Below are 23,454 nucleotides of genomic sequence, written 5' to 3' on the forward strand. Positions count from 1 at the left end.
TACACAAGTGCGAAATATCTTATGTGGAAATTAAAATGTGCTAACTCTCTTTTAAACGTGGGCGTTTATAACGATCGTGTTTTCTCACACTATTATTATTATTAATAATAATAATAATGATAATAATAATAATAATATTATTATTATTATTACATGTATCTCTCATCAATTTTTCATTTTAATTAATACCAAGAAAAATAGATAATATATTTTTATTGTATTTTGTATTAAATACTATATTAACAGTAGATATACCAGACAAGTCATTTTGACTAATTTTGACGCCATTTTAATTCCAAATTTCTACTTCATGTAACATTTGAGTTCTGTAAATAATTAAACGTTTTGTTTAATTGTTTAAAAATAATTATATTTGTATTAAAATTATTATTGTTTAACATTTTTTTGTTATTTTTTAAGAGTAAATAAAGACTGAAAGTCTCAAATAGTAGCCTAGAAGTCTCAAATTTTTTGTATACACCAGTCATTTTGACTAGTATAATAGAAAATGATGGTATATCTAGTGTTAATAATTGTTTACATTGAATAGACAAAAAAAAGATATGAAGTAATATCTAAATAAAAAGATATATAGATTTTATTTAGAATTTTGTTGAATCTAAAAAAAGAATATTCAATTAATAAATCAACTTTGTGTAGGATAGAATATGTTATATATTTATGTTATGTATATATGAGTAGATATTATTTAGATATATATATATATTTAATTCATTATATCGATGAGTTATATTTATTATATTATAATAATTATTATTATTATGATTATATTAATGAACATTCAATTAATAAATGAACTTAGTATGGGATAGAATATGTTGTATATTTATGTTATATATATATATATAATTAGATATTATTTAAATATATATGTATTGTAATATATTTGAATATATATATATGAACGTAGTATAGAATATTATTGTATACTTATATATATTATATATATATAAGTATACCTTACTATACTACTTACTATACTATAAGTATACTTTATATATATATAAATAATTAGATATTATTTAAATATATAAATACTGTATAAACAAATATATATATATAGATATTATCTATAACTCTATTAAATCTAATGAAAGAGCATTGAATTATTAGATGAACGTAGTATAGAATATTATTGTATACTTATATATATAAGTATACCTTACTATACTACTTACTGTACTATAAGTATACTTTATATATATATATATATATATATATATAAATAATTTGATATTATTTAAATATATAAATACTGTATAAACAAATATATATATAGATGTTATCTATAACTCTATTAAATCTAATGAAAGAGCATTGAATTATTAAATGAACGTAGTATAGAATATTATTGTATACCTATATATATATAGGTTACATATTATATATTTAAATATATAAATACTGTATAATCAAAGATATATAGATTTTATCTATAACTTTGTTGAATCTAACAAGAAAATATTGAATTATTAGATGAATGTAGTATAGAATATTATAGTATACCTATATATATGTATATGATTAGTTATTATTTGAATGTATATTTATATATATTGTAATATATCATAATTGTGTCTATTCCAGGAAGCAGAGAAGCAGCTTTCACGTACGCGATAAGCTCGGCTGGAGTTACATATGCTGTAACCGCAGCTTGCAGTCGCGGTAATATCACTGCTTGCGGTTGCGAACCGGCTATAAGGTAAACCCAACGACTTGGCAGGATCTTGTGCTTGTCGTCCCTTGCGAACATATTAACGAGATTACTTACCCGTGTTACTTCTTTTTTACTATCTCTTTTTCATTCAATTCATTCTTTATTTATTTATTTCTTTTTTTGTTTTTTTTTTATTTCTTTATCCACATCTATAGTTTCATATTATATATATATGTATATATATATAGCTTTGACTTAAAATGAAAATAAAACGAGTATATATAATTAGTGTCCTTTCATTTAGCAGGACGAGAAAGGAATTAGCTCCGAATGGTTGGGAATGGGGTGGTTGCAGTGCAGACATCACTTATGGAATGAGGTAGGCGGATTAATTAAAATCATTTTACGTTTCATTATGATATCTGTTTATTCCATATTTTATTCATGCATGTATGCACACGTATATGTATATATTAAGTCTATTTATAAACAATGTTTATAATCCTTTCGTTTAATTCGTATTTCATTAATCATTATTCATTTTAAACTTTTTATCATTTCTTTTTTTTATTTCCTGTCTGTAATTTGTATAACGAAATTAATTGTTACATTTAAAATGTTAATGGAATATGATTAATTATTATTTTTTTTTTTTTCATATATATATATATGTATATTTTTTTTTTTTTCAATTGATATCAAAATATTGTATCATTTTTTTTGTGAATGATAAAATTTCTAAAAAAAAAAACGTTTATAAAATTAATGAAATATAATGACACAGGTTCGCACGTAGGTTCCTGGATGCAAGAGAAATAGAAGGAGATGCTAGAAGTCTGATGAATCTTCATAATAATAAAGCTGGAAGAAAAGTTAGTGACATTATAAATTAGAAATACTAATAAATAAAATATAGAATAAGATAATAATTAACTTTCTCTAGAAAAATATCAAAACACAACAAGATTTGTATCATTTATACAACAATTGTTATAAAATCAATAATTTCAAATACTTGTTGGATCACTAATCATAGATTTTGTTTTAACCGTATGATAAATTAATAATTAAAAATCTCTCATATGAATATTATAATATTGAATATAAAGTGTGTAACACATAAAATATCATATCATTAAGTTATTTTTTGGGGGAAAGTTACTTTCATATTTCAACCTGTATATATACATATGTATAAATTTTAATCACTAACAAAGATCATATGATGAATCTTCATAATAATAAAGCTGAAAGAAAAGTTAGTGACATTATAAATTAGAAATACTAATAAATAAAATATAGAATAAGATAATAATTAACTTTCTCTAGAAAAATATCAAAACACAACAAGATTTGTATCGTTTATACAACAATTGTTATAAAATCAATAATTTCAAATACTTGTTGGATCACTAATCATAGATTTTGTTTTAACCGTATGATAAATTAATAATTAAAAATCTCTCATATGAATATTATAATATTGAATATAAAGTGTGTAACACATAAAATATCATATCATTAAGTTATTTTTTGGGGGAAAGTTACTTTCATATTTCAACCTGTATATATATATATATATATATATATATATATATATATATATATATATAAATTTTAATCATTGACAAAGATCAACGAGAAAACGTAGGTTTGATAATGAACTCGTCGTCTCGTTTGAAAGGATTAACGATAATGATGCATCTCGATCGATGGAAGATTTACAATTGCTTGACAAGATAATAATCTTAGTAATGAGCTGTACGTTTATTTACGTCCTTATTTTAACACGATCTACGAACACTTATAGTTCTTGATTTATCGAGCAATAACTTGTATGAAACGGTCAATCATCGAGAAAATTTCACGTATATATATATATATATATATATACATGATATTTACATTTACACATTTACATTTACATATTTACTCTCATATCTAATGTATATTATACATATGTATACTGATAATTATGACAGCGAATCAAGTAAACAAAAACTAATATTGATATTAAAATAATCTAGAAACATATTATAAAATAAATCATGAAATACATTTGTTTTTCATTTTTTTTTCTTTTTTTTGACTTATGTTTATCACCTGTTATCATAATTATCATCAAATACATATGTAATTATAGATTAAATATATAGTATTGATATATCTAAATAAAAATGATCTTAATTTAAAGTTAAATTAAATAACAACAACAATTACAATAAACTATTGTAATAAAACGAGTAAGTTTTGAAAACGTGTTGAAGATAATATTACGCGCGATTATTGTTAATACAATAATATCAATTGTTTTATAAAGTTTATGTGATATATTATTAAATGTCGAAATTATTCTACATTTAAAAATAATACGTATTTTTTTTTTCATTTTTCAGATTTTATACAGCATTAATTGTTTTCGTAATTGTTTCTTTCTTCTTTTTAACTTTTATCTTCGAACACCGCTGTTAACACGAGATATACCACCATTTTCTACCACACTAGTCAAAATGACTGGTGTATAACAAAAAATCGCTTTTTGAAGCTTCCAGTCTTTATTTACTCTTAAAAAATAACAAAAAATGCTTAACAATAATAATTTTAATAGATATTTGTTAAATAACAAAACGTTTAATTATTTACATAACTCAAATGTTACATGAAGTTAGAAATTTTGAATTAAAATGGCGTGAAAATTAGTCAAAATGACTGGTCTGGTATATCTAGTGTAAAGAATAATTTTGCGGAAAAAAAAAAAAGAAGGATTCTCTTAATATTTATATCCAATTTAAAAAAAAGTAATAAAAACAATAATAATAATAATAATAATAATATTAATATTTTGTTAATATTTTAGATCGTGAAATCTCTTCTTCAGACAGAATGCAAATGTCATGGAGTATCGGGTTCCTGTACGGTGAAAACATGTTGGAGAACATTACCTAGTTTTCGACAAATCGGTGATGCACTTATGAAAAAATATTATAAAGCTAAAGCTGTCGTTGCTATAATACCTCCATCACCACCAATAAGCCAAGTAATTATCAAACACATTCCACATCTTAATTTCAATAAAAAAAAAAAATGAATGATCGTAAACAATTATTTGACAGATTTCTGAAAGTATATCGCATCATTCGGTATCAACTGAAGATATAACACCTATTCTTGGTAACGATGCTAAAACTCAAGGTAAACAAAACGATTTTATAAAATCACGTCGGGATCAACAACAATTATCTAAAAAAACAAAGAGAAGAGCCTATTTGGTATTGAAAAGGAATAAAGTTAATAATGGAGGAGGAAGTACAACGGTGTCTAAAAAGATGCCGAAGAAAAGTGAATTGGTATTTCTACAACCGTCACCAAATTATTGCGAACCTGATTTGGTTTTGGGTAGTTTGGGTACGCAAGGGAGATATTGTAATCGAACGAGTAAAGGTAAATTAAAAATAAAGATTATTTTTTTGTTTATGAAATAAATATATAATAATAATAATAATAATAATAATGTATTGTTTTCTTTTAGGAACCGATGGATGTGATTTGATGTGTTGTGGTCGTGGTTATAACACACATCAATTTACTAGAACTTGGCAGTGTAGATGTAAATTTCATTGGTGCTGTCATGTATATTGTGACACGTGTAACGAACGTATGGAGGAATATACTTGCAAATGATGTAAATATATATATATATATCTATATATACATATATTTATTTTTGTTTATTTCACGTAAAGTGTCTATTAACCCTTTCGCTTCGGCTGTCCAGTCCACCAAAATACTGTCACTGAACGGAGGCGCGCGCCGCGAATACGTCTAGTATGCGTTGTTGCTGTATATATGTTTTCCTGAGTCTTAAATTACTATTGTGCCGAATAAAACAATCTTTGCTAAAATATAATGAGTATAATTTACATTTTTCGATATGAAAACATTTATAACTTATAAACATATATAACTTACATTTATAATTTACAAAGCTACAGATAATATTTTTATTATGTGCTCGTCGCTTATAAGCGGCGCTCCTACCCACAGGTAGGTCATATTGCGTACGCCGCTTATAAACGGCGCTCGAAGCGAAAGGGTTAAGAAGAAGAAAAATATTCAACGATTATCTCGACTGATCTCGGATGATATTATTTTTATATTATTCGTTCCGGCTTTAATCACTGCTAAACTATTACACGATATAATTAGCTTAATCCTCGCTAAAATACAAATTAACAACAACAACAACAAATTATACAAGTGAGATTTACGTGTTTAAGTAGGATAAGAAGTTAGTATAGAAAAAAAAAACAAAAAACAAAAAAAGGTAATTTAAACAAAATTTACTAAAAGATTTATAATGATAAAGTATCATAACGATTTATTGCACTATAATTGAGCTTAATAATATTATTTCAAATGTGTTATCATATATTATTAAAAATGACAACTATAGACACCTTTCTCTCTTTCTATCTTTGTCTTATTTTTAAATGCATTACATAAATTATTATTTATTTTTTATCATAAGTAGAATATATATATATATATATATATATTTAAAATTTATATATAAATATACATATATAGATAATTAAATGTATTTTTAAAATAAACATTATTTAGTAATCCAAATTTGGATTTACGTAATGATGATTAACGTATTAAACAAAATTTCTATCTATTTTTGTGATAGATCATTAGACAACAAGAACAAATAAATAATAGTAAATTCATGTATCAAATTTATTCATTATAAATATTTTTCTAATGTTTTTCACTCGTTCAGTATTATAAAAATGCAAAAAGTTTATAAAAATATAATAAAACACTTTTTATACTATTTTGTATACATGAGTTTACAAGAAATTTCATAGAAAATTCATATAAAAAAAAAATATATATATATATATGAAACATTGTCAATATTGTAGCAAATCTAACTTATGTGTTTGATTATTTAGCACACACATACACACATATAAACTTTAAATTATATATAAAAATAATAATCATAAATTGTGAAATTTGATAATAAATTGTAAATGAGTATATTACTTTTTGTTCATATATTATATATACTCGAAATATAATAAAATATTAAGTTTTAGCTTGACTAAATATTTATCAGCTATAAATAAATATTTTTTATATTGTGCGTACGTAAACAAAGAATTATTATACAACCCTTAATTTATACGATCCCCCCTCTTGGTCTCTTTGTAATTACAAAATACAAATAAAATTACTTAAACAAAAAATAAAAAATAAAAAATAAACAGTACGTCGAAGAACTTTATAAAGCGTTGAGTATTTCTTGAGCTTCTTTTTTAGATTGAACATCCTCGTGATCTGTGGTTGGATATTCCGTAGTCAATTTTAAATATTTTAAAGCATCTTCTTTTCTACCTAATTTTAAATAAGTTTTTGCTAACATAAGTAAATTGAGACTGTAAAAATTAGGACTTGTTTCTTCAGCCTTTTCAAAATACGTTAATGCCTCTTCGAAGGATGAACTAGGAGGTTCTCCAAATGCCAAGGATGCAATTTTTCTTTGATACCATGCTAAATCGGATACATGATAACACCAATTGCCGAGCATGTACAAAGTGGTAGCATCCTTTGGATTTAATTCTATTGCTCTCTATGACAAAAAAAAAATAAGAATGACATTGCGATGATATAAAAATAAAAAGAAAAAACTCGATACCTATATATAAATATAAAATTAATCAAATATAAATATATCGTACAAGCATATGTTTCTTAACGTTGTATAATTGTTGTATCCTTGATTTCATCCCTTCCAAAGAGCTTTTACTATCGAGTAATATTGACATCCACTTTTGTACAGCATAATGATCCTCTTTGATACTAATTGCAGTTTGTATATACTCGTAAGCTTCTAAAATCATTTTTTTGGCTTCCGATTCATTAGCCGTTTTTGACAAATTGTACAAAACCCTACTCAAACGCCACAATATCTCTACATCTTCTTTATGCTAGGTATATCAAAATAAATAAATAATATCTTTTATGAAATGTATCCTATAAGAACGCTTGATATTACACATCATGTAATTCCGTTATACCTTGTAACTCGACAAATGATCATACAATTGTTTGTACGAGCCTTGCTCGAACAAAACATCAGCTGTTACAATAAACCCTTCCTTAGCAGTAATTTCCTTTACATGATTGTTATTATTATTTTTATTATTTTCACTTTTATCTTTATCTTTTTCATCGGCAGATTGAAAAATCCAAAGCCCCATAGCAGCAGGTGCTACATAAACCAATTTATTAAAGTTACGTTTTTCTCTCTGTTAATAAAAAATACAAAAAGAAAGTCAGAAATTTGAATAACAAATGATTGTTATTTTATTGTAAAAGAAAAAAAATGAATAATTTGATTACCCTTTGTACTCCTATTAATGCAACTTTATACATATCAAATCTTTGACATATGTTGATTAAGGTTAAGAAACGAAAAACTTTCCACGACATTGTTATATATTAATTAATTTAAATTCACATCAAAATTATTAAATCACATAAAATATATTCTTTACTTAACTTTATATATATATATAAATATAGATACTTATATTTATATATTATATTTAAGAAAAGAAATATCTTCTATCTATATAATAGATAAAAACAAATAAACTATTTCAAGAAAAAATCACATTAAATTCCTATTTGATTTTTATTGAAAATGAAAATAATTTAATTTATACACAGTCAAAGAAAATATTAACAATAAATAAACACTAACACCAATATGAACACTTACAAGCAATTTATGAATTAAAAAATAATAACATACCAATGATTGATAATGCAGATTTCTAATATTGATGATACTCATCCAGAGCTGCCAACCACTGTTATCATTCACTGTCACTAACCTTTCCATGCAAAAATCGATCTATTCAATAATATCGATTGTATCGATAACTCGATTCGTTTGTAACTAAACACTAAACATGAGTTCACACCAATATGGGAGGGGTGTAACCAAACAAGCTTATAAGCCAATGCTATGCAACGCTATACGTACGCTTTTAGTTCATATTTTGTCCACTCACGTCGCTGCAGTTTTATTGCATAGTTCGTGTGAAAAGTTGTAAACAACGTTAAGGAAATATATTTAATTATAATAAACAATAAAATATATACTTATTAAATAAATAAATATATAAAATTTTTGATTAATATAATTTGTACTAATTGAACTATATAATGGAAACGATATTGGAACAACAACGACGTTACCATGAAGAAAGAGAACGACTGATGGACGCTATGGTAAAAGAAATGCTTTTAAAAAACCAGGCCATCGTGAAAATATTAATTCTGAGCATAGGTTAAAAATGTTATTGGATCAGTTTATGGATAGTACCGCTAATTTACAAGATTTATACGAAGATAAAGATGGTCAAAGAAAAGAAGAGGTAAGAGGTTATGTGTTTAAAAAAAGTATCCCGTATGTTTGTCTATATATATATATCTTATACATTTTGATAATCATTTATTTGTTAAATATAATTTGAATACAATTTTCAGGTACAAGCATTGTCAGGTCCAAACGAATTTTCTGAATTTTATTCTCGGTTGAAATCAATCAAAGAATTCTATCGTAGACATCCAAATGAAATTAGTGTACCAATGTCAGTCGAATTTGAGGAATTAGCGAAAATGAGGGAAAATCCTACAGAAGAATTGTCGAATCTAGTTGAATTCACCGACGAGGAAGGTTACGGAAAGTATTTGGATCTTCACGAATGCTATGAAAAGTATATTAATCTTAAGGGTATAGAAAAGGTTGATTATATTTCTTATTTGTCTACGTTCGACCATTTATTCGATATTCCAAGAGAAAGAAAAAATGCTGAATACACCAGATACGTTGAAGCCCTTTTATCGTATTTGGTTGATTATTTGAGTAGAGTTAGACCATTGTTAGATATAAATGCAGAAATTGAAGAAGCTAATAAGGAGTTTGAAACGCAATGGGAAAATAATTCATTTCCTGGATGGCCTAAGGAAACTGGAAGTGCATTGGCTCATGTTGGAGCACATTTGGAACTTTCCGCTTTTTCATCTTGGGAAGAATTAGCATCTCTTGGATTAGATAGATTAAAATCTGCATTGATGGCATTGGGTTTAAAATGCGGTGGTACTTTGGAGGAAAGAGCGCAGAGACTTTTCAGCACTAAGGGCGAAGCTTCTCTCGATCCAAATTTATTGGCTAAAAGTAAAAATAAAAAATCTGGCAAAGGTAAAGATACGGAAAAACAGAAAGAAGTTGCTAGGATAGAGGCACACGTTTATAGGCTTGCAGAATTGGTTTCTAGTCAGAGAGTATCTACTAAAGAAAATGTACAAAGGAAACAAGCTAGGACAGAAGGTGAACGTGGTGATTCAGATGCGGAAGCAAGTGCTAGTGAATCGGAGGAGGAAGATGATAACGAAGTTCCTTATAATCCTAAAAATTTGCCACTTGGTTGGGACGGCAAGCCTATACCATATTGGTTATATAAATTACATGGTCTTAATATTAGTTACAACTGTGAAATATGTGGTAATTTCACATACAAAGGACCTAAAGCTTTCCAAAGACATTTCGCTGAATGGAGACACGCTCATGGCATGCGTTGTCTTGGTATACCAAATACCGCACACTTTGCCAATGTAACTCAGATAGAAGACGCTCTTGCTTTATGGGAAAAATTGAAAACTCAAAAACAAGCCGAACGTTGGCAACCAGAGCAAGAAGAAGAATTTGAAGATTCCCTTGGAAATGTGGTTAATCGGAAGACATATGAAGACCTTAAAAGACAAGGCTTGTTATAAAGTATTTTAGTTTAACATTTATGTTATTACAATTATCTAAAGTAAATCTTGCTTATATAACATAATCGATAAAATATGTTTAATAAAAAAAATATAGTATATGTGAAAAGAAAATTGTTTAATATGATATAATCTATCTGTTAGTGTTATTATTCACTATACAGTTATTTATTAATTAAACATATTGTTTATATTAATTTCTTATAATTTAATTTAAGATTTATATTTAAATTCTTAAAGAGAGAAGTTCCATTGGAAATATTAAAAGGGTCGTATTTTCAACAACCAATCAAAACAATCGACAAGTATCCGAAGCGCCATCTGATAGGAGAAAAAAATATTACTGACTACAGCAACGCCGCGTTTGCTTCACGCTTATACTAAATTTGTACAGTGCTCCGAAAATGGTCTATGTATATTGGTTTGTACATCGATTGGTGATCATTTTTATATAATTATTAACTATTTAATAACCGTATATATTTAATTGAATGAAATAATTGTTAATCAATCATTAATACAAATAATTACATTATTATTTTTTTACTTAATATCATTTTTTAATGAAACAATATTACTGTTTTGAAGTTCTTTTCGTCATCATCGTCCTTGTCGTTTTCTAACCACGTGTTTTGAATTTAATCGTTTTAGCCGAAAAATTAAAAGCTCAACATCAACGTACGTACGAAATATTGAAAGAACATTTGAAGAAAACTAGATAAAAAAAATGCCTTAGATTAAAATGATTTATCTTTGAAACATTCCTGTTATTTTTAATACATATATATATATATATCTTATATATATTTGAATTTTGGTAAATATTCAGCAACCGTTAAACCCCCGTTTTGCGGAGGCATGCTGAAGCAAAATGACGGAATTTGTCGAAGGTTGGATTTTAGGACACACGTTAGGAGAAGGTGCTTATGGCGAGTAAGTATATAAATAATTAAAAATATATATATTATTATAAAATCAGCTATATTAAATATATAACGCAAAGTATTTCATTTGAAAATTAATTTTTACATTATAAATTAAATTACATATTATTTTTACAGAGGTTACACAATGTGAAGAGGAACATAAAACAATAAGTTTTGTTTTTTCTTTCTTTTTTTTTTTTTTTTTTAAATGGAATGTTCTATTTATTTTACAATAATTAGAAAAATTACATTACATTTCCAAGTAAAAAAAAAAAAAAAAAAAAAAAAAAAAGAATGTTAAACCATGTTTGTCTTCTTTAAACCTTTGTTAATATTTTATTAACACATTGAGTGATTTGTTTTTGACAAAATGAAATATTTTAATATTGATATAAATTACATCAACTAATTACGCTAAATGCAAATAACAATAAATTATAATATTTTTTTTTGTTATTAATGCGACAAGTCTTGAAACAATTATTAATACACAAATCAACATTGCATTATTTGCATTCATATTGACAAATGCAATATATATATATATATATATATTATAATTAAATTTAGGACAAACTATGTGTTTAATATTTTTTTACTTGTAAATTATAATTAAAAATTGACTTTTAAATCTTCAACAAAATGATTGAATTTATTTCAATGATTTTAATTTGATTTACCTAACGTTTTTATTTCATATATTTCTCTCTCTACTTTTGTTTTCCTTTTTGGTCATATTTATATTTATAAAATACTTTATTTAATAAAACAACGTGTCAAATAAATGAATAATTTAGAAATATAATGAATTGTTTTCAGAGTCAAGTTGGTTATTAACAAGATTACAGGCGAAGCCGTCGCCATGAAGATGGTTGATGTACAAAAACATCCTGATGCACGACAAAGTGTAAAAAAGGAAACAACCATTCACAGAATGTTATCTAATTCTAATATAATACAATTTTTTGGAAAACGTAGCGAACCAACTATGGAATATATATTTTTAGAATATGCTTCTGGCGGTGAACTTTATGATAGAATTGGTATAATATTTTAATAAAATTATAATAATTATTAATTATATATAATTATTAGAATAATTATAATATTATTGTTAACAGAACCTGATGTCGGTATGCCCAAATACGAAGCTCAAAGATATTTTAAACAATTAATTTATGCAGTTGAATATTTACACAGTCGTGGAGTTGCACATAGAGATCTTAAACCAGAAAATTTATTATTGGACGATAATGATAATTTAAAAATAACAGATTTTGGATTGGCAACTATTTTTCGTGTTCATGGAAGAGAACGTACTTTAGAAAAAAAATGTGGAACTTTACCATACGTTGCACCGGAAGTTCTTGTACAATCTTATTATGCGGAACCAGCCGATATATGGTCTTGTGGTATAATTCTGGTTGCTTTATTGTGCGGAGGTAAGTATATATTATTTTGTTTATTATTCTTTTAATATATACAGTATGGTAACAAAATAGGGTCCAATATATTTCAACGTTTTTATTTTTTATTATACTTATCAAGATTAATTCAAAAATATTTCATTGATATTAACATTTATTCATTTCATAAACAAGTCCTTGCCAACATATTGAATATATATATATATATAAAGAAATTTATTTAATATATGAAAGTATACATATTAATCTGTGATTCATAAATATCACAATTGTGTATTCAAGTAGAATGATATTGTTTTTGTATATATATTATTTTTATTTTGTTTATTTTCATAACCTTAAATTATATATAATTAAAAATATTATATACCTTTATAAAATATTGAATCATGTTTTGTTATCATCCACTGTATTATATTATTGCAAATATATTTGATGATTCTCTATCTATGGCATATTATAAATGATAAATATAAATATAAGAAAAATATTATTAATATTTACCACTTGTAGATCAATGTGCCATATAGTTTGAATTAAAATAAGAATTGTCTAATGCGTAGCTTATATTCTTTAGTTTTTAACTGGTCCATCTCTGAAATATAGAACTGCCTTGGGATCAATCCTTGGCAGAATGTCCAGAATATATGGCATGGAGAAAAGGAACGTACATGTCACTTACACCATGGAAAAAATTGGATAACTTAGAATTGTCTTTAATCAAAAAAATCCTTGCTCATTTACCATCCGCTAGATATACAATACAAGAAATTAAAAATCATCGATGGTTTCTTACGCCATTTAAAAAAGGTAAGTGTTGTTAAGTGAGATTAATCAAATGTTGTTGTTGTTTTTTTTTTTTTTTAATTAATTGATGAATATTTTTCAAATGCTTATATTTATTGTCCCTTGTAAGAAAAACTACATTGTTAAATGTGTATACCCAGTGTTTACTTAGTCAGGTACTGAGTGACTTTGAGCATATACAAAATTACCCAAAGCTGCTTGGTACCTAACTGCGTGGACATCTGTTTCTACGATTTTTGTCTCCTTTTCTAGAATTAACGTAAGTATTCGAAAATTTCACATCATCTAAAATGTTGTACAATAACGTGTCTTATACAATTATAATCCCATTCCTATTCCTATAATATTTTCCTTTTTTTGTTTTCAGCAATACAATTTACAAATATCTTCACGTTTTTACAACAACAACAACAACATCGATATCATTAAAAGCTATTACCTTTTCTTTGGTAATACAGCTCTATGATTTCAATTAACAGTCATAAAGCTAGATTACCAAAGCAAAGTGCATTGGCAAATTACAACATTCAACCAAAAGTACTTTTTCACGAAGAAAATATTATTTTATATAAATATGTTTGATATCAAGTAAATCAAATATTAAATGTCCTAATATATGATATATATATATATTCAGTTTATTTGAGGTTTTTTTTCCAACTAAACGATATCAGCATATTCTATTCACGAAAATGAAATGAAAATATTGTAATAATACTCTAATGCTTATTCACAATTATGTGAAATACATGATTCATTTTGTTGATACTTTGAATGAGACAATTAGATGATGATTTACAATTTGTATCGTTCAATGAGTACTACCCCCCTTGACACCATTTAACTGGAAGTACCTCAGACATCTTGTATATATGTATAATAAAAATAAAAAATTGATAATTCATATTTTTGTTACTACAGATGATCTACAAAGTAATAGATATAATATGCCAGTTAGTAATTATAGTCAAGTAGATGGATGTAATGCATCGAGATCTTGTTTATCACAACCTGACTTTGTTGGAGAGGAAAATGTAGATATTGAAAATATGAAATTAGATGAAAAGACAGGTTTCTCGTTTTCTCAACCAGCTCATATCGAAGATTTATTACTTTGTACTCAACCAATGCAATGTACTGCACATTCAAGTTCGGTAAGTATAATATACATATATAATATATAACATACAATATATATATATATATTAATTTAAATGAAAAATAATGCTTTTATTTATTATTATCATAAATTTCAGCAAACACCTTTCCAACAGCTTGTTAGACGTATGACTAGATTCTTCGTGACAACAGATTTTGAAACGACAGTTAAAAAATTATTAAACTGTTTACAATATGAGAGTTATACGTATCGTATTAACGATTTTCGCATAGTACGTATCAAAAAATCAATAATTATTAATTAGTATATTAAGTACTAAGTATTTTTTCTGTTTTTTGAGCTTTCCTTTAAACTTTCCTCGATAGAAAGTTTAAGGACAAGTCTTTGTCAATTTTATGTATGAAAATTTAAATTATCATTAACTGATATTATTATTATTATTTTGTTTTCATATAATAACTTTGGTTTTTCTTATTTTGTTATACAAAATGATTATTCTTTTAGATTACAATATCAACGGTAGACAAAAGAAATATGCCTTTGGTGTTCAAAGCGAATATTCTTGAAATGGATAATAAATTATTGGTAGATTTTAGATTATCCAAGGGATGTGGTCTTGAGTTTAAAAGAAAATTTGTTAAATTCAAATCTTTACTTTCCGATATCATTTTAAAAGTACCTGTTACATGACGTGTGTATGTTGTTGTCGTCGTCGTCGTCGTCGTCCACTACCTCTAATGAAAAATCGTGACTAAAATAAGATTTTTTTCTGTGCCAAGTTAATATAAGAGGTACAAATTTAACAATGATGTTCTTTTATATATTTTTTTAATAAAATACTTATATTGAAGTTATCCTTTATCCCATTTAATTGTTTTTTAAAAAATTACCTTCTTATTCTTCTTCTTTTTCTTTTTTTCTCCCTAAATGTTCCATATAATACATCTTTGTTTTATTGTTAATATTCAAAATATCATTTTCATCGAATAAATTTGATTGAAATATTTGTAAATTATAAAAATTATAATAATATTTCATTTATTTATTTAAATATATATTTCGTAGAATCAGACTTGTATAATGGATACGTGTGTTTGTTACTCTATTAATATATAGGTTAGAAACATAAAGGTTATATAGGTTAGAATTATAAAGGATTGTTTTGAATAGAAATGATAACAGATAGGACAGACATTTTCTTTTTATAAATAAAATTAAAAAACGATTATAAAGTGTAATTAGATAGAAAATGTTAATTTTGAAATATTACATATTTATAACAAGTGGTACATTAATATTTTTATTAGGTTAGAATTATAAAGTATTGTTTTGAATAGAAATGATAGCAGATAGGACAGACATTTTCTTTTTATAAATAAAATTAAAAAACGATTATAAAGTGTAATTATAGATAAAAAAAAATGTTAATTTTAAAATATTACATACTTATAACAAGTGGTACATTAATATTTTTATTAGGTTAGAATTATAAAGTATTGTTTTGAATAGAAATGATAGCAGATAGGACAGACATTTTCTTTTTATAAATAAAATTAAAAAACGATTATAAAGTGTAATTAGATAGAAAATGTTAATTTTGAAATATTACATATTTATAACAAGTGGTACATTAATATTTTTATTAGGTTAGAATTATAAAGTATTGTTTTGAATAGAAATGATAACAGATAGGACACACATTTTTTCTTTATAAATAAAATTGAAAACTATTATAAAGTGTAATTATAGATAAAAAAAAATGTTAATTTTAAAATATTACATACTTATAACAAGTGGTACATTAATATTTTTATTAGCATGCTATATCAAATTAGCTTATTTGTTGGATGTAATGGGACAATTGTTTTCATTGAATACTATTAAATCAAATTACGATTACATCGTTGGTATGCTGTTTATTTTTATAATTAATAAATGAATTAAAATTAAAAACATAACATATGTCATTTAATCATAAATTGTTTACATAGAACATTTTTAAAACTAATATCTCATTTACAGTTGGAGCTGGAACTTCTGGTGCAGTTATTGCTGCAAAATTAGCGGAAGATGGAGAAAATGTTTTATTAGTAGAAGCTGGTGGTAAAGCACCGTTATTTTTAGATATACCATTATTGTCACCTTTATTACAAAACAGTTTATACGATTGGCAATATGTAACGGTACCTCAACACAATGCTTGCAAAGCATTGAAAAACAATGTATGCTCAAAGAATTTTGTACTATTAATATTTTTCATTATATATACATGTATGTATGTCTAATGATGATGATGATGATGATGATGATATTTAATTATTTACAGCAAAGTAAATGGCCAATGGGAAGGATACTCGGTGGAACTAGCAGATTAAATTATATGACATACGTACGTGGACATCATCAAGATTATGCTAAATGGTTTCCTGATTTTAATGGTATTTTTTAAACAATGTAACTTTATATTATATTCTTTCATTCGAATATTTGAATATCTCATTTGCTTTTATAGATTATATACTTGGAAAAAATGATTCGGTTAAGATACAAGAATCAAAATGGCATACCGATCTTGTTAATGCAATATTGGAAAGTATATTGGAAATCGATGGGAAAGTTGGTAACATAAACGAAGCCTTAGATACAGGTCTAATTATATTTTATTCAAATTGTCTGTATATTTACTATAACTCTTTAAAAAATACTTTTATATATTTATTTATTTATTTAGGTTTTATGAAAGTTCAATTATTTGCCGATAATGGTAAAAGGTGGAGTACGGATGATATGTTGTATAGAAAATATTTAAATACTTTGGACATTCTTACTCATGCTAGAGTTGATAAGGTATTTTAAAATATATTTATAATATATGTTAATTATTATATATTTCAATTTAACATTTAACCCTTTGCACTCCGCACGACTTCGCGGTAGAAACGGCACATTTATAGATCCTCGTATTATTTAGTATAACTTTGGAACCAATTAACGGATACTAATGATATTGGACTTATATTAATCTGTAAACATCAAGGAACATATTTACTTAAAGAGCTTTTACCAAAAGAACTTATTTACTAAGAGAATGTGTGTGTGTGTGTAATAGCGTTGCAATTGAAAAAAAGCGAGAGCGTTCCATTGTATTTGAAATGTGACACTATTTGATAATATTTCTTTGTACATTATAAATCTCACTATAAAATGCGAGATATGCTTCTATAAAAACCTTTCTTTTACAAATTCTTCTTATCGCTCTTCTCAAGTTCGGTCAAAAAGTTCTTGGACCGTCGTGAGCACGCGTCTCGCATTCTCTTCCAACACAAAATCCGCTGACATTTTTTTTATATATATCTTTGTTATTTTACTATATTTTGATTCGATGTCTTGTGCTATTTTAAGAGAAAACATCAGGGAAACATGCATGTCTCAAAAAGTTGTGCTGAAATAACTTAATGTCCCGTAATCACTAATAAACTTTAATGTCTCATACGATGAGACAGCGGAGTGCAAAGGGTTAAATATATGCCATTGGCTAATTGATTAACAAATATAATCCATTCAATGACGATAATGTTTTACTACCTAAATTGTTAGTTAACCGATCATATAATATATTTTAACAGATTTTAATAAATTCAAATAAAGCAACAGGTATAAAATTAAGAAAATTTGGTAGAGTTTCGAAAATTCTAGCAAAAAATGGGATCATCGTTAGTGCTGGTGTAATTGGTAGTCCTAAATTATTAATGCTTTCCGGAATAGGTCCAGAAAAACATTTGAAAGATATGAAAGTAAATAATTCTTGTTAAATTTATTATACTTTAGATGTATTAGATTTTCATGAACGCATTTACAATTAATATTTTAATTGTAATTAGATCAAAGTGATCAATAATTTACCAGTTGGTCAAAATTTAATGGATCATCTTCTAACTGGTATCGATTTAATAAGACTGAAGACAAACTTATCTTTCAATATGATTAACACTCTTAATCCTATAGCAATACTCAATTATTTTCTTTTTGGCCAAGGTAAATGATCATAAACATAACTAAATAGAAATATCTACGATATAATATTAATCATCATTTTATTTTTAGGACCATGGACATCGTCAGGAATTGAAGTTTTAGGAACATTTCATAGCTCTTTACAAAAGAATCAATCCTCGAGTCCAGATTTACAATTAATGATACTACCTCTTGGTATATCAACAGATTACGGTATAACTCTGAAAGAAACAATTGGAATTTCAGATGAGGTCTGAAATTTCAAATTTATTATTTATAATTAATTAATATATATGACCATATATTTGTTTGTTTATTTCTTTTTTTTTTTTTTATAGGTATATGATAAATATTTTGCACCATTAGAAAATGATAATGTTGTAACAATAGCACCTGTTTTGTTACATCCCAAAAGTTTAGGAGAAATCAAACTTCGTAGTAATGATCCTTCTGATGAACCTATAATTGATCCAAAATATCTGTCCAATAAATATGACATTGATACGCTTATAAATGGTAAAATGACAATGTCTGATAATTAATTAATTAATTAATTAATATATCTTACATTATTCGCATCATAATGAATCATTGTATTTTTTGTATAGGTATACAATATCTTAAAAAGCTCATTAATACTAGTGCCATGAAAAAGCTAGGCGCATCTCTTTATAAAAAATCTTTACCAGGCTGCGAAGCTTATGAATTTGATTCGTTAGAATATTGGGAATGTTATATAAGGTATTTATCATTAACCGCTTATCACCCTGCAGGAACATGTCGTATGGAAGATGTTGTTGACACGTCATTTAGGTAATTATACAAATGATGTTAATAGTATAGGAGGTAGCAACATTTTCGAGAGAGAATTTCAGTTCAGCTGATTTTTTTATATGTCTTCCTTCTTGCTCTTTCAGTTACAGCCTGGGCTACCTGGCTGGTGATAGTGGTTGCGTTTAATAGTGCGCATCCTACTTGTACAGGTTAATAATCCTAGATTTTAAAAACATTTTAAGAAGCCTAATTTTCTATTTATTGACTTTAGATAGGTTTACCAAACATAAATTTTTTGTTATCAGACATTTTTATCATTGCTAATTATCTGCCATACGCAGATAATAGAACATTTGAACAATGTGTAAAACAATGTGTATTGTGTCCATGCATTTCTCCGTGGCGCGTGGTGGGGGTATTATTTTTCCTCTGTCGCGCATCTAACCTCGGCTTCCTTCGGCTTCTTTCGAGAAGGGGTCGAAATGTTCCGCGATCTGGCTTCACTGTTCAGAGTGCAAGAGAGATTGACAGCGACGGTGGCGCTACTGGCAAGTTTACAAGATGGCGTCAGTCTAAAGTCACATCTTTCTGTTCGTGTTGTTTTTACTGTTTATTTTAAAATTTTGTTACAATGGCCAGTGATAAAATGAAATGTGTTTTCTGCAAAGGGAAAAATGATAAAAATCGCGTATGACAGATAATTAGACATTAATAATTAATGATAAAAGTGTCTAATAATAAAAAATTTATGTTTGGTAAACCTATTTAAAGTCAATAAATAGAAAATTAGGCTTTTTAAAATTTTTTTAAAATCTAGGATTATTACCTGTACAGGTAGGATGCGCACTATTAAACACAACCCACAGCAAAAATGCAACGCAGCAACCAACGTAAAAAATCAGCTGACCTGAAATTATTGTTTTCCCGTTGTTGCTATCTCCCGTACTATAATTACTTTCGTTAATATGTTTACTTAGTTTCATTGTTGATTTGTTCTATTAAAAAGAAATACAATTATTTTAGGGTACATAATATAACAAATTTATATGTAGTTGATGCATCGGTGCTACCATCTTTGCCTAGTGGCAATATAAATGGTGCTCTTATAATGATGGCAAAGAAAGCTGTTGATATATTGAAAGAAATAAGAAATAAACAGTCGCACAATTTAAGATATACTAATAGTACATCTCTTTTATGTTATACGTTTAATATTTGTAATAAATTTTGTGACTTATAATTATTTACAAATAATATTAAATATATATATATATATATATATATATATATATATATACATATTATTTCTATATATATATATATACGCATCTTATTTTTACAAATAACAAAAATATTTATAAAATATTGAAATTATAATGTAAATAGCATTCATACACTACATCGAGTTAATATAATCATTTGATTTACAGAGTTTCGGATATCATTTCCATCAAATTTGCTTCATCAACTTCTTCTTCTATCAATAAACCTTGAACGTCCTCAATAGTCATATCCACAAAATCTTCGCCTCCGATTGATTTAGCAAGTTCTAATATGTCACCAATTTCATTTTGTGACGATTTACGCACGTTTTCTATTTCAACTGAAGAGGGCCATATCTTCTTCCAACACGCATTTAACGTTGATGTTTTCAGTTCACACAGCGTGAAACACTTTTGTTTTCAGGCCATGAAGATGAAAAGAAATACTTTCCGCAACACTGTATCTTTAAGATGGCAAGCCTCGTCGCGGCTGTAGAAGTACAGTGTTGTACAAAGGTTTTTTGAAAGAAAACAGTTTTATAGAATGCCGTATTGTAGGAGGGTTCCTGCAATTATGAATCGTGTTAGGAGAAACCGTGTTATTAGAGGGATTGCCGTAAATTGTAAATCGTGTTAAAAGAAACCGTGTTTTTGGAAGGATACCTGTATAATATACATGTTACTTTACAAAATTTATATTTATACAAAATATTAATGATAATTTCTATTATCTAATGATATTTTCTATTATTTTTATAATTACTATGTTTAGAATAATCATTTGAATGGCTGCTGCTATTAGAATGATTTCTATTTTTATAAGGTTTATTATTTTTATGATGATCGCGTCTATTATTTTCATGATCACGTTGATAAGGATGATTTCTCCTAGAATGTCTGTCATCACGATGAGTATCAATTTTGCCACTATGGATGTTCATGTTCGGTGCTACGTTCATAGGTAGCATATCCGAACCTACATTTGACACAAAGTTTCCTATAAATGTTTGTTGACCCAAATTAAGTAAATGATTCAAATTATAAATATGTTCTTGTTTTTGTTTTTCTATTTCCGATGATTCCACGTTACTTCTTGTTTTCATATTAATGGGCCGATTAAATAATTTAGTTCCGTTAAAGAGAACTAAAGCGTAGGATACAGAACTAATATGTTTATATGTTACAAAACCATAACTTCTTTGTTTTCCATCACGATCTTTAGGTATTGCAACTCTTTGTACTGGACCACCCTACAACAACAACAACAAACAACAAATTGTAGATTGAGGTTAACCTATATATATTATTTATTATATTATTAGGTTATAATATATATTACTTAAGTATAACAATAACTTACTTGTAAAAATAATTCGTAAAGAATTTCTTCTGTGACTTGGTCACTTAAATTTCCGCACCATAATGTACGTATATCTTCATCCATTTTTTAACTTTTTCTTTTTCTTTTTTTAAGAAAGTATTATTTGCTATTATTATTTATACTCATAAAATTTGTTGTCATAGAAAGAGGTTTTTAAATTGGTAACATTGCCATATACTAATAAATTGCAATGCTTAGATCAGTGGTTGAACTCTGAACCGCTTTATAACCCACCAGGGGGTGATAGTGTTCTTTAGATATAGTTGTAAAAATTGTAAATATTGTATATATGCTCCTATCACCTTCCAATCCTTTCCCTTATCCTTCTTTACCTCTCCCTTGCCCTAAAGGTTTGCCAAAGATGTACTGGTTTTTTTTATGTTTTAGTTTTCCATTACTTATTCTGTTGATCTCATAACAGTCTGCAATATGTAGAGATTAAGATAATAACGTTTAGTTGCTATACATGTATTAATGTGTTTTGGAGAGACGCTTCAAGCAAAAAAGACTACCAAAAATTATATGTTACATACTTTATTGATTAAGCGGTTGTAAGGTCATTTATGGCTTATGTATGTATATTAACAATGTTAAAAATAAACAACCTTTTTAAAAAAAAAAAACAAAAAAAACCAGGGGAGGATATCACCCATTTTGGAAACCACTGGCTTAGATGAATCAACAGTTAATCAGGAATTTCGTTGATCAGCCAATGGTATTTCCGATGTATAAAGTTATATATAAAACAAATAAATTTCTTTAAAATATAGAAATATATAGTTATATGTAAATTAAACAATTTTTTTTATAAAATGTATAACATTAAATTAATTAATAAAAAAGGAAAAGAAAAGGAAAGACTAACTCTTTGCTCATTGGTTCATATAAAATTGTAATCGATTGAATCATCCAATCACTGCAGACTTTACACGAGCACACACTATGCCTTTATATTATATATAAAACAAATAAATTTCTTTAAAATATTGGAATATATAGTTATATGTAAATTAAACAATTTTTTTAATAAAATATATAACATTAAAATAATTAATATAAAAGGAAAAGCTAACTCTTTGCTCATTGGTTCAAACAAAATTGTAATCGATTGAATCATCCAATCACTGCAGACTTTACACGAGCACGCTATGCGTTTATATTATATATAAAACAAATAAATTTCTTTGAAATATAGAAATATATAGT

At 26.2% G+C, this 23,454-nt stretch overlaps 6 protein-coding genes and 1 long non-coding RNA gene across 16 annotated transcripts in view; 4 read left to right on the forward strand and 3 right to left on the reverse strand.

The window, feature by feature from the left end:
- The window catches only part of LOC107071731 (Wnt oncogene analog 2), a 64,575-nt gene extending 59,044 nt beyond the window's left edge, over positions 1-5,531 (forward strand). The window contains exons 3-8 of one of the 2 annotated variants that reach the window (XM_015330977.2): positions 1,609-1,723; positions 1,983-2,057; positions 2,463-2,550; positions 4,536-4,715; positions 4,792-5,119; positions 5,208-5,531. In XM_015330977.2, coding sequence (XP_015186463.1) covers positions 1,609-1,723; positions 1,983-2,057; positions 2,463-2,550; positions 4,536-4,715; positions 4,792-5,119; positions 5,208-5,359 — 938 coding nt within the window. In that variant the 3' untranslated portion in view covers positions 5,360-5,531. The remainder of the gene's footprint in view (positions 1-1,608; positions 1,724-1,982; positions 2,058-2,462; positions 2,551-4,535; positions 4,716-4,791; positions 5,120-5,207) is intronic. The other variant, XM_015330978.2, reaches the window with a different exon arrangement.
- Positions 5,532-6,029: 498 nt separating this feature from the next.
- On the reverse strand, positions 6,030-8,446 carry LOC107071732 (regulator of microtubule dynamics protein 1). 2 transcript variants are annotated; one of them, XM_015330980.2, is made up of 4 exons: positions 8,093-8,446; positions 7,768-7,961; positions 7,429-7,677; positions 6,030-7,319 (listed from the first exon to the last, which is right to left on the reverse strand). In XM_015330980.2, the coding sequence occupies exons 2-4, from the start codon at positions 7,948-7,950 to the stop codon at positions 6,972-6,974; spliced, it is 780 nt and encodes a 259-aa protein (XP_015186466.1). In that variant the 5' UTR covers positions 7,951-7,961; positions 8,093-8,446; the 3' UTR covers positions 6,030-6,971. The 2 variants fall into 2 exon arrangements, with proteins under 2 accessions (XP_015186466.1, XP_015186465.2); XM_015330979.2 differs by having other exon boundaries at positions 7,768-7,998.
- A 323-nt stretch (positions 8,447-8,769) lies between these two features.
- On the forward strand, positions 8,770-10,651 carry noi (splicing factor 3a subunit 3 noi). Its single transcript, XM_015330982.2, is given in 3 exon segments — positions 8,770-9,002; positions 9,005-9,135; positions 9,248-10,651. Coding segments are annotated over 3 exon segments (1,500 nt in total). The 5' UTR covers positions 8,770-8,923; the 3' UTR covers positions 10,538-10,651.
- A 143-nt stretch (positions 10,652-10,794) lies between these two features.
- On the forward strand, positions 10,795-15,678 carry grp (serine/threonine-protein kinase grp). 5 transcript variants are annotated; one of them, XM_089175090.1, is made up of 9 exons: positions 10,797-11,215; positions 11,367-11,470; positions 11,599-11,634; positions 12,283-12,506; positions 12,585-12,905; positions 13,497-13,700; positions 14,619-14,851; positions 14,954-15,088; positions 15,322-15,678. In XM_089175090.1, the coding sequence occupies exons 4-9, from the start codon at positions 12,326-12,328 to the stop codon at positions 15,505-15,507; spliced, it is 1,260 nt and encodes a 419-aa protein (XP_089031216.1). In that variant the 5' UTR covers positions 10,797-11,215; positions 11,367-11,470; positions 11,599-11,634; positions 12,283-12,325; the 3' UTR covers positions 15,508-15,678. The 5 variants fall into 5 exon arrangements, with proteins under 5 accessions (XP_089031212.1, XP_089031213.1, XP_089031216.1 ...); XM_089175086.1 differs by lacking the exon at positions 11,599-11,634 and having other exon boundaries at positions 10,795-11,215; XM_089175087.1 differs by lacking the exon at positions 11,599-11,634 and having other exon boundaries at positions 10,795-10,958.
- A 119-nt stretch (positions 15,679-15,797) lies between these two features.
- LOC107071736 (glucose dehydrogenase [FAD, quinone]) lies at positions 15,798-20,887 on the forward strand. 3 transcript variants are annotated; one of them, XM_089175084.1, is made up of 12 exons: positions 15,798-16,463; positions 16,635-16,724; positions 16,840-17,039; positions 17,144-17,255; positions 17,330-17,464; positions 17,549-17,664; positions 18,444-18,611; positions 18,699-18,852; positions 18,922-19,082; positions 19,170-19,347; positions 19,440-19,644; positions 20,629-20,887. In XM_089175084.1, the coding sequence occupies exons 1-12, from the start codon at positions 16,406-16,408 to the stop codon at positions 20,843-20,845; spliced, it is 1,794 nt and encodes a 597-aa protein (XP_089031210.1). In that variant the 5' UTR covers positions 15,798-16,405; the 3' UTR covers positions 20,846-20,887. The 3 variants fall into 3 exon arrangements, with proteins under 3 accessions (XP_089031210.1, XP_089031211.1, XP_089031209.1); XM_089175085.1 differs by having other exon boundaries at positions 15,798-16,442; XM_089175083.1 differs by having other exon boundaries at positions 15,798-16,380; positions 16,547-16,724.
- LOC149031741 (uncharacterized) lies at positions 19,089-19,539 on the reverse strand. Its single transcript, XR_016177455.1, has 2 exons — positions 19,400-19,539; positions 19,089-19,290 (listed from the first exon to the last, which is right to left on the reverse strand). It is a non-coding gene; the product is annotated as an uncharacterized LOC149031741 (long non-coding RNA).
- A 72-nt stretch (positions 20,888-20,959) lies between the features above and the next one.
- On the reverse strand, positions 20,960-22,899 carry LOC107071737 (splicing regulator RBM11). 2 transcript variants are annotated; one of them, XM_015330989.2, is made up of 3 exons: positions 22,228-22,899; positions 21,631-22,117; positions 20,960-21,433 (listed from the first exon to the last, which is right to left on the reverse strand). In XM_015330989.2, the coding sequence occupies exons 1-3, from the start codon at positions 22,309-22,311 to the stop codon at positions 21,405-21,407; spliced, it is 600 nt and encodes a 199-aa protein (XP_015186475.1). In that variant the 5' UTR covers positions 22,312-22,899; the 3' UTR covers positions 20,960-21,404. The 2 variants fall into 2 exon arrangements, with proteins under 2 accessions (XP_015186475.1, XP_089031217.1); XM_089175091.1 differs by having other exon boundaries at positions 20,960-22,117; positions 22,228-22,897.
- Between the last annotated feature and the right edge of the window lie 555 nt (positions 22,900-23,454).

Source organism: Polistes dominula, unplaced genomic scaffold (genome assembly GCF_049000335.1).
Source record: "Polistes dominula isolate Pdom_NZ unplaced genomic scaffold, Pdom_raw_medaka contig_78, whole genome shotgun sequence".
Lineage (NCBI taxonomy): Eukaryota > Metazoa > Arthropoda > Insecta > Hymenoptera > Vespidae > Polistes > Polistes dominula.

What these genes read in the sequence shown, in the direction of transcription:
- LOC107071737 (XM_089175091.1), bottom strand. Translation starts at nt 22,311, where the DNA reads ATGGATGAAGATATACGTACATTATGGTGCGGAAATTTAAGTGACCAA. An exon ending in TTTACGAATTATTTTTACAA is followed by an intron (nt 22,118 to 22,227) that starts GTAAGTTATTGT and finishes TTGTTGTTGTAG; the next exon opens with GGTGGTCCAGTACAAAGAGT.
- grp (XM_089175086.1), top strand. Translation starts at nt 11,409, where the DNA reads ATGACGGAATTTGTCGAAGGTTGGATTTTAGGACACACGTTAGGAGAA. An exon ending in GGAGAAGGTGCTTATGGCGA is followed by an intron (nt 11,471 to 12,282) that starts GTAAGTATATAA and finishes AATTGTTTTCAG; the next exon opens with AGTCAAGTTGGTTATTAACA. An exon ending in TGAACTTTATGATAGAATTG is followed by an intron (nt 12,507 to 12,584) that starts GTATAATATTTT and finishes TATTGTTAACAG; the next exon opens with AACCTGATGTCGGTATGCCC.
- LOC107071736 (XM_089175084.1), top strand. Translation starts at nt 16,406, where the DNA reads ATGTTAATTTTGAAATATTACATATTTATAACAAGTGGTACATTAATA. An exon ending in AAATTACGATTACATCGTTG is followed by an intron (nt 16,725 to 16,839) that starts GTATGCTGTTTA and finishes TCTCATTTACAG; the next exon opens with TTGGAGCTGGAACTTCTGGT. An exon ending in CATTGATACGCTTATAAATG is followed by an intron (nt 19,348 to 19,439) that starts GTAAAATGACAA and finishes TTTTTTGTATAG; the next exon opens with GTATACAATATCTTAAAAAG.
- LOC107071732 (XM_015330979.2), bottom strand. Translation starts at nt 8,182, where the DNA reads ATGTCGTGGAAAGTTTTTCGTTTCTTAACCTTAATCAACATATGTCAA. An exon ending in ATCATTTGTCGAGTTACAAG is followed by an intron (nt 7,678 to 7,767) that starts GTATAACGGAAT and finishes TGATATACCTAG; the next exon opens with CATAAAGAAGATGTAGAGAT. An exon ending in ACGTTAAGAAACATATGCTT is followed by an intron (nt 7,320 to 7,428) that starts GTACGATATATT and finishes TTTTTGTCATAG; the next exon opens with AGAGCAATAGAATTAAATCC.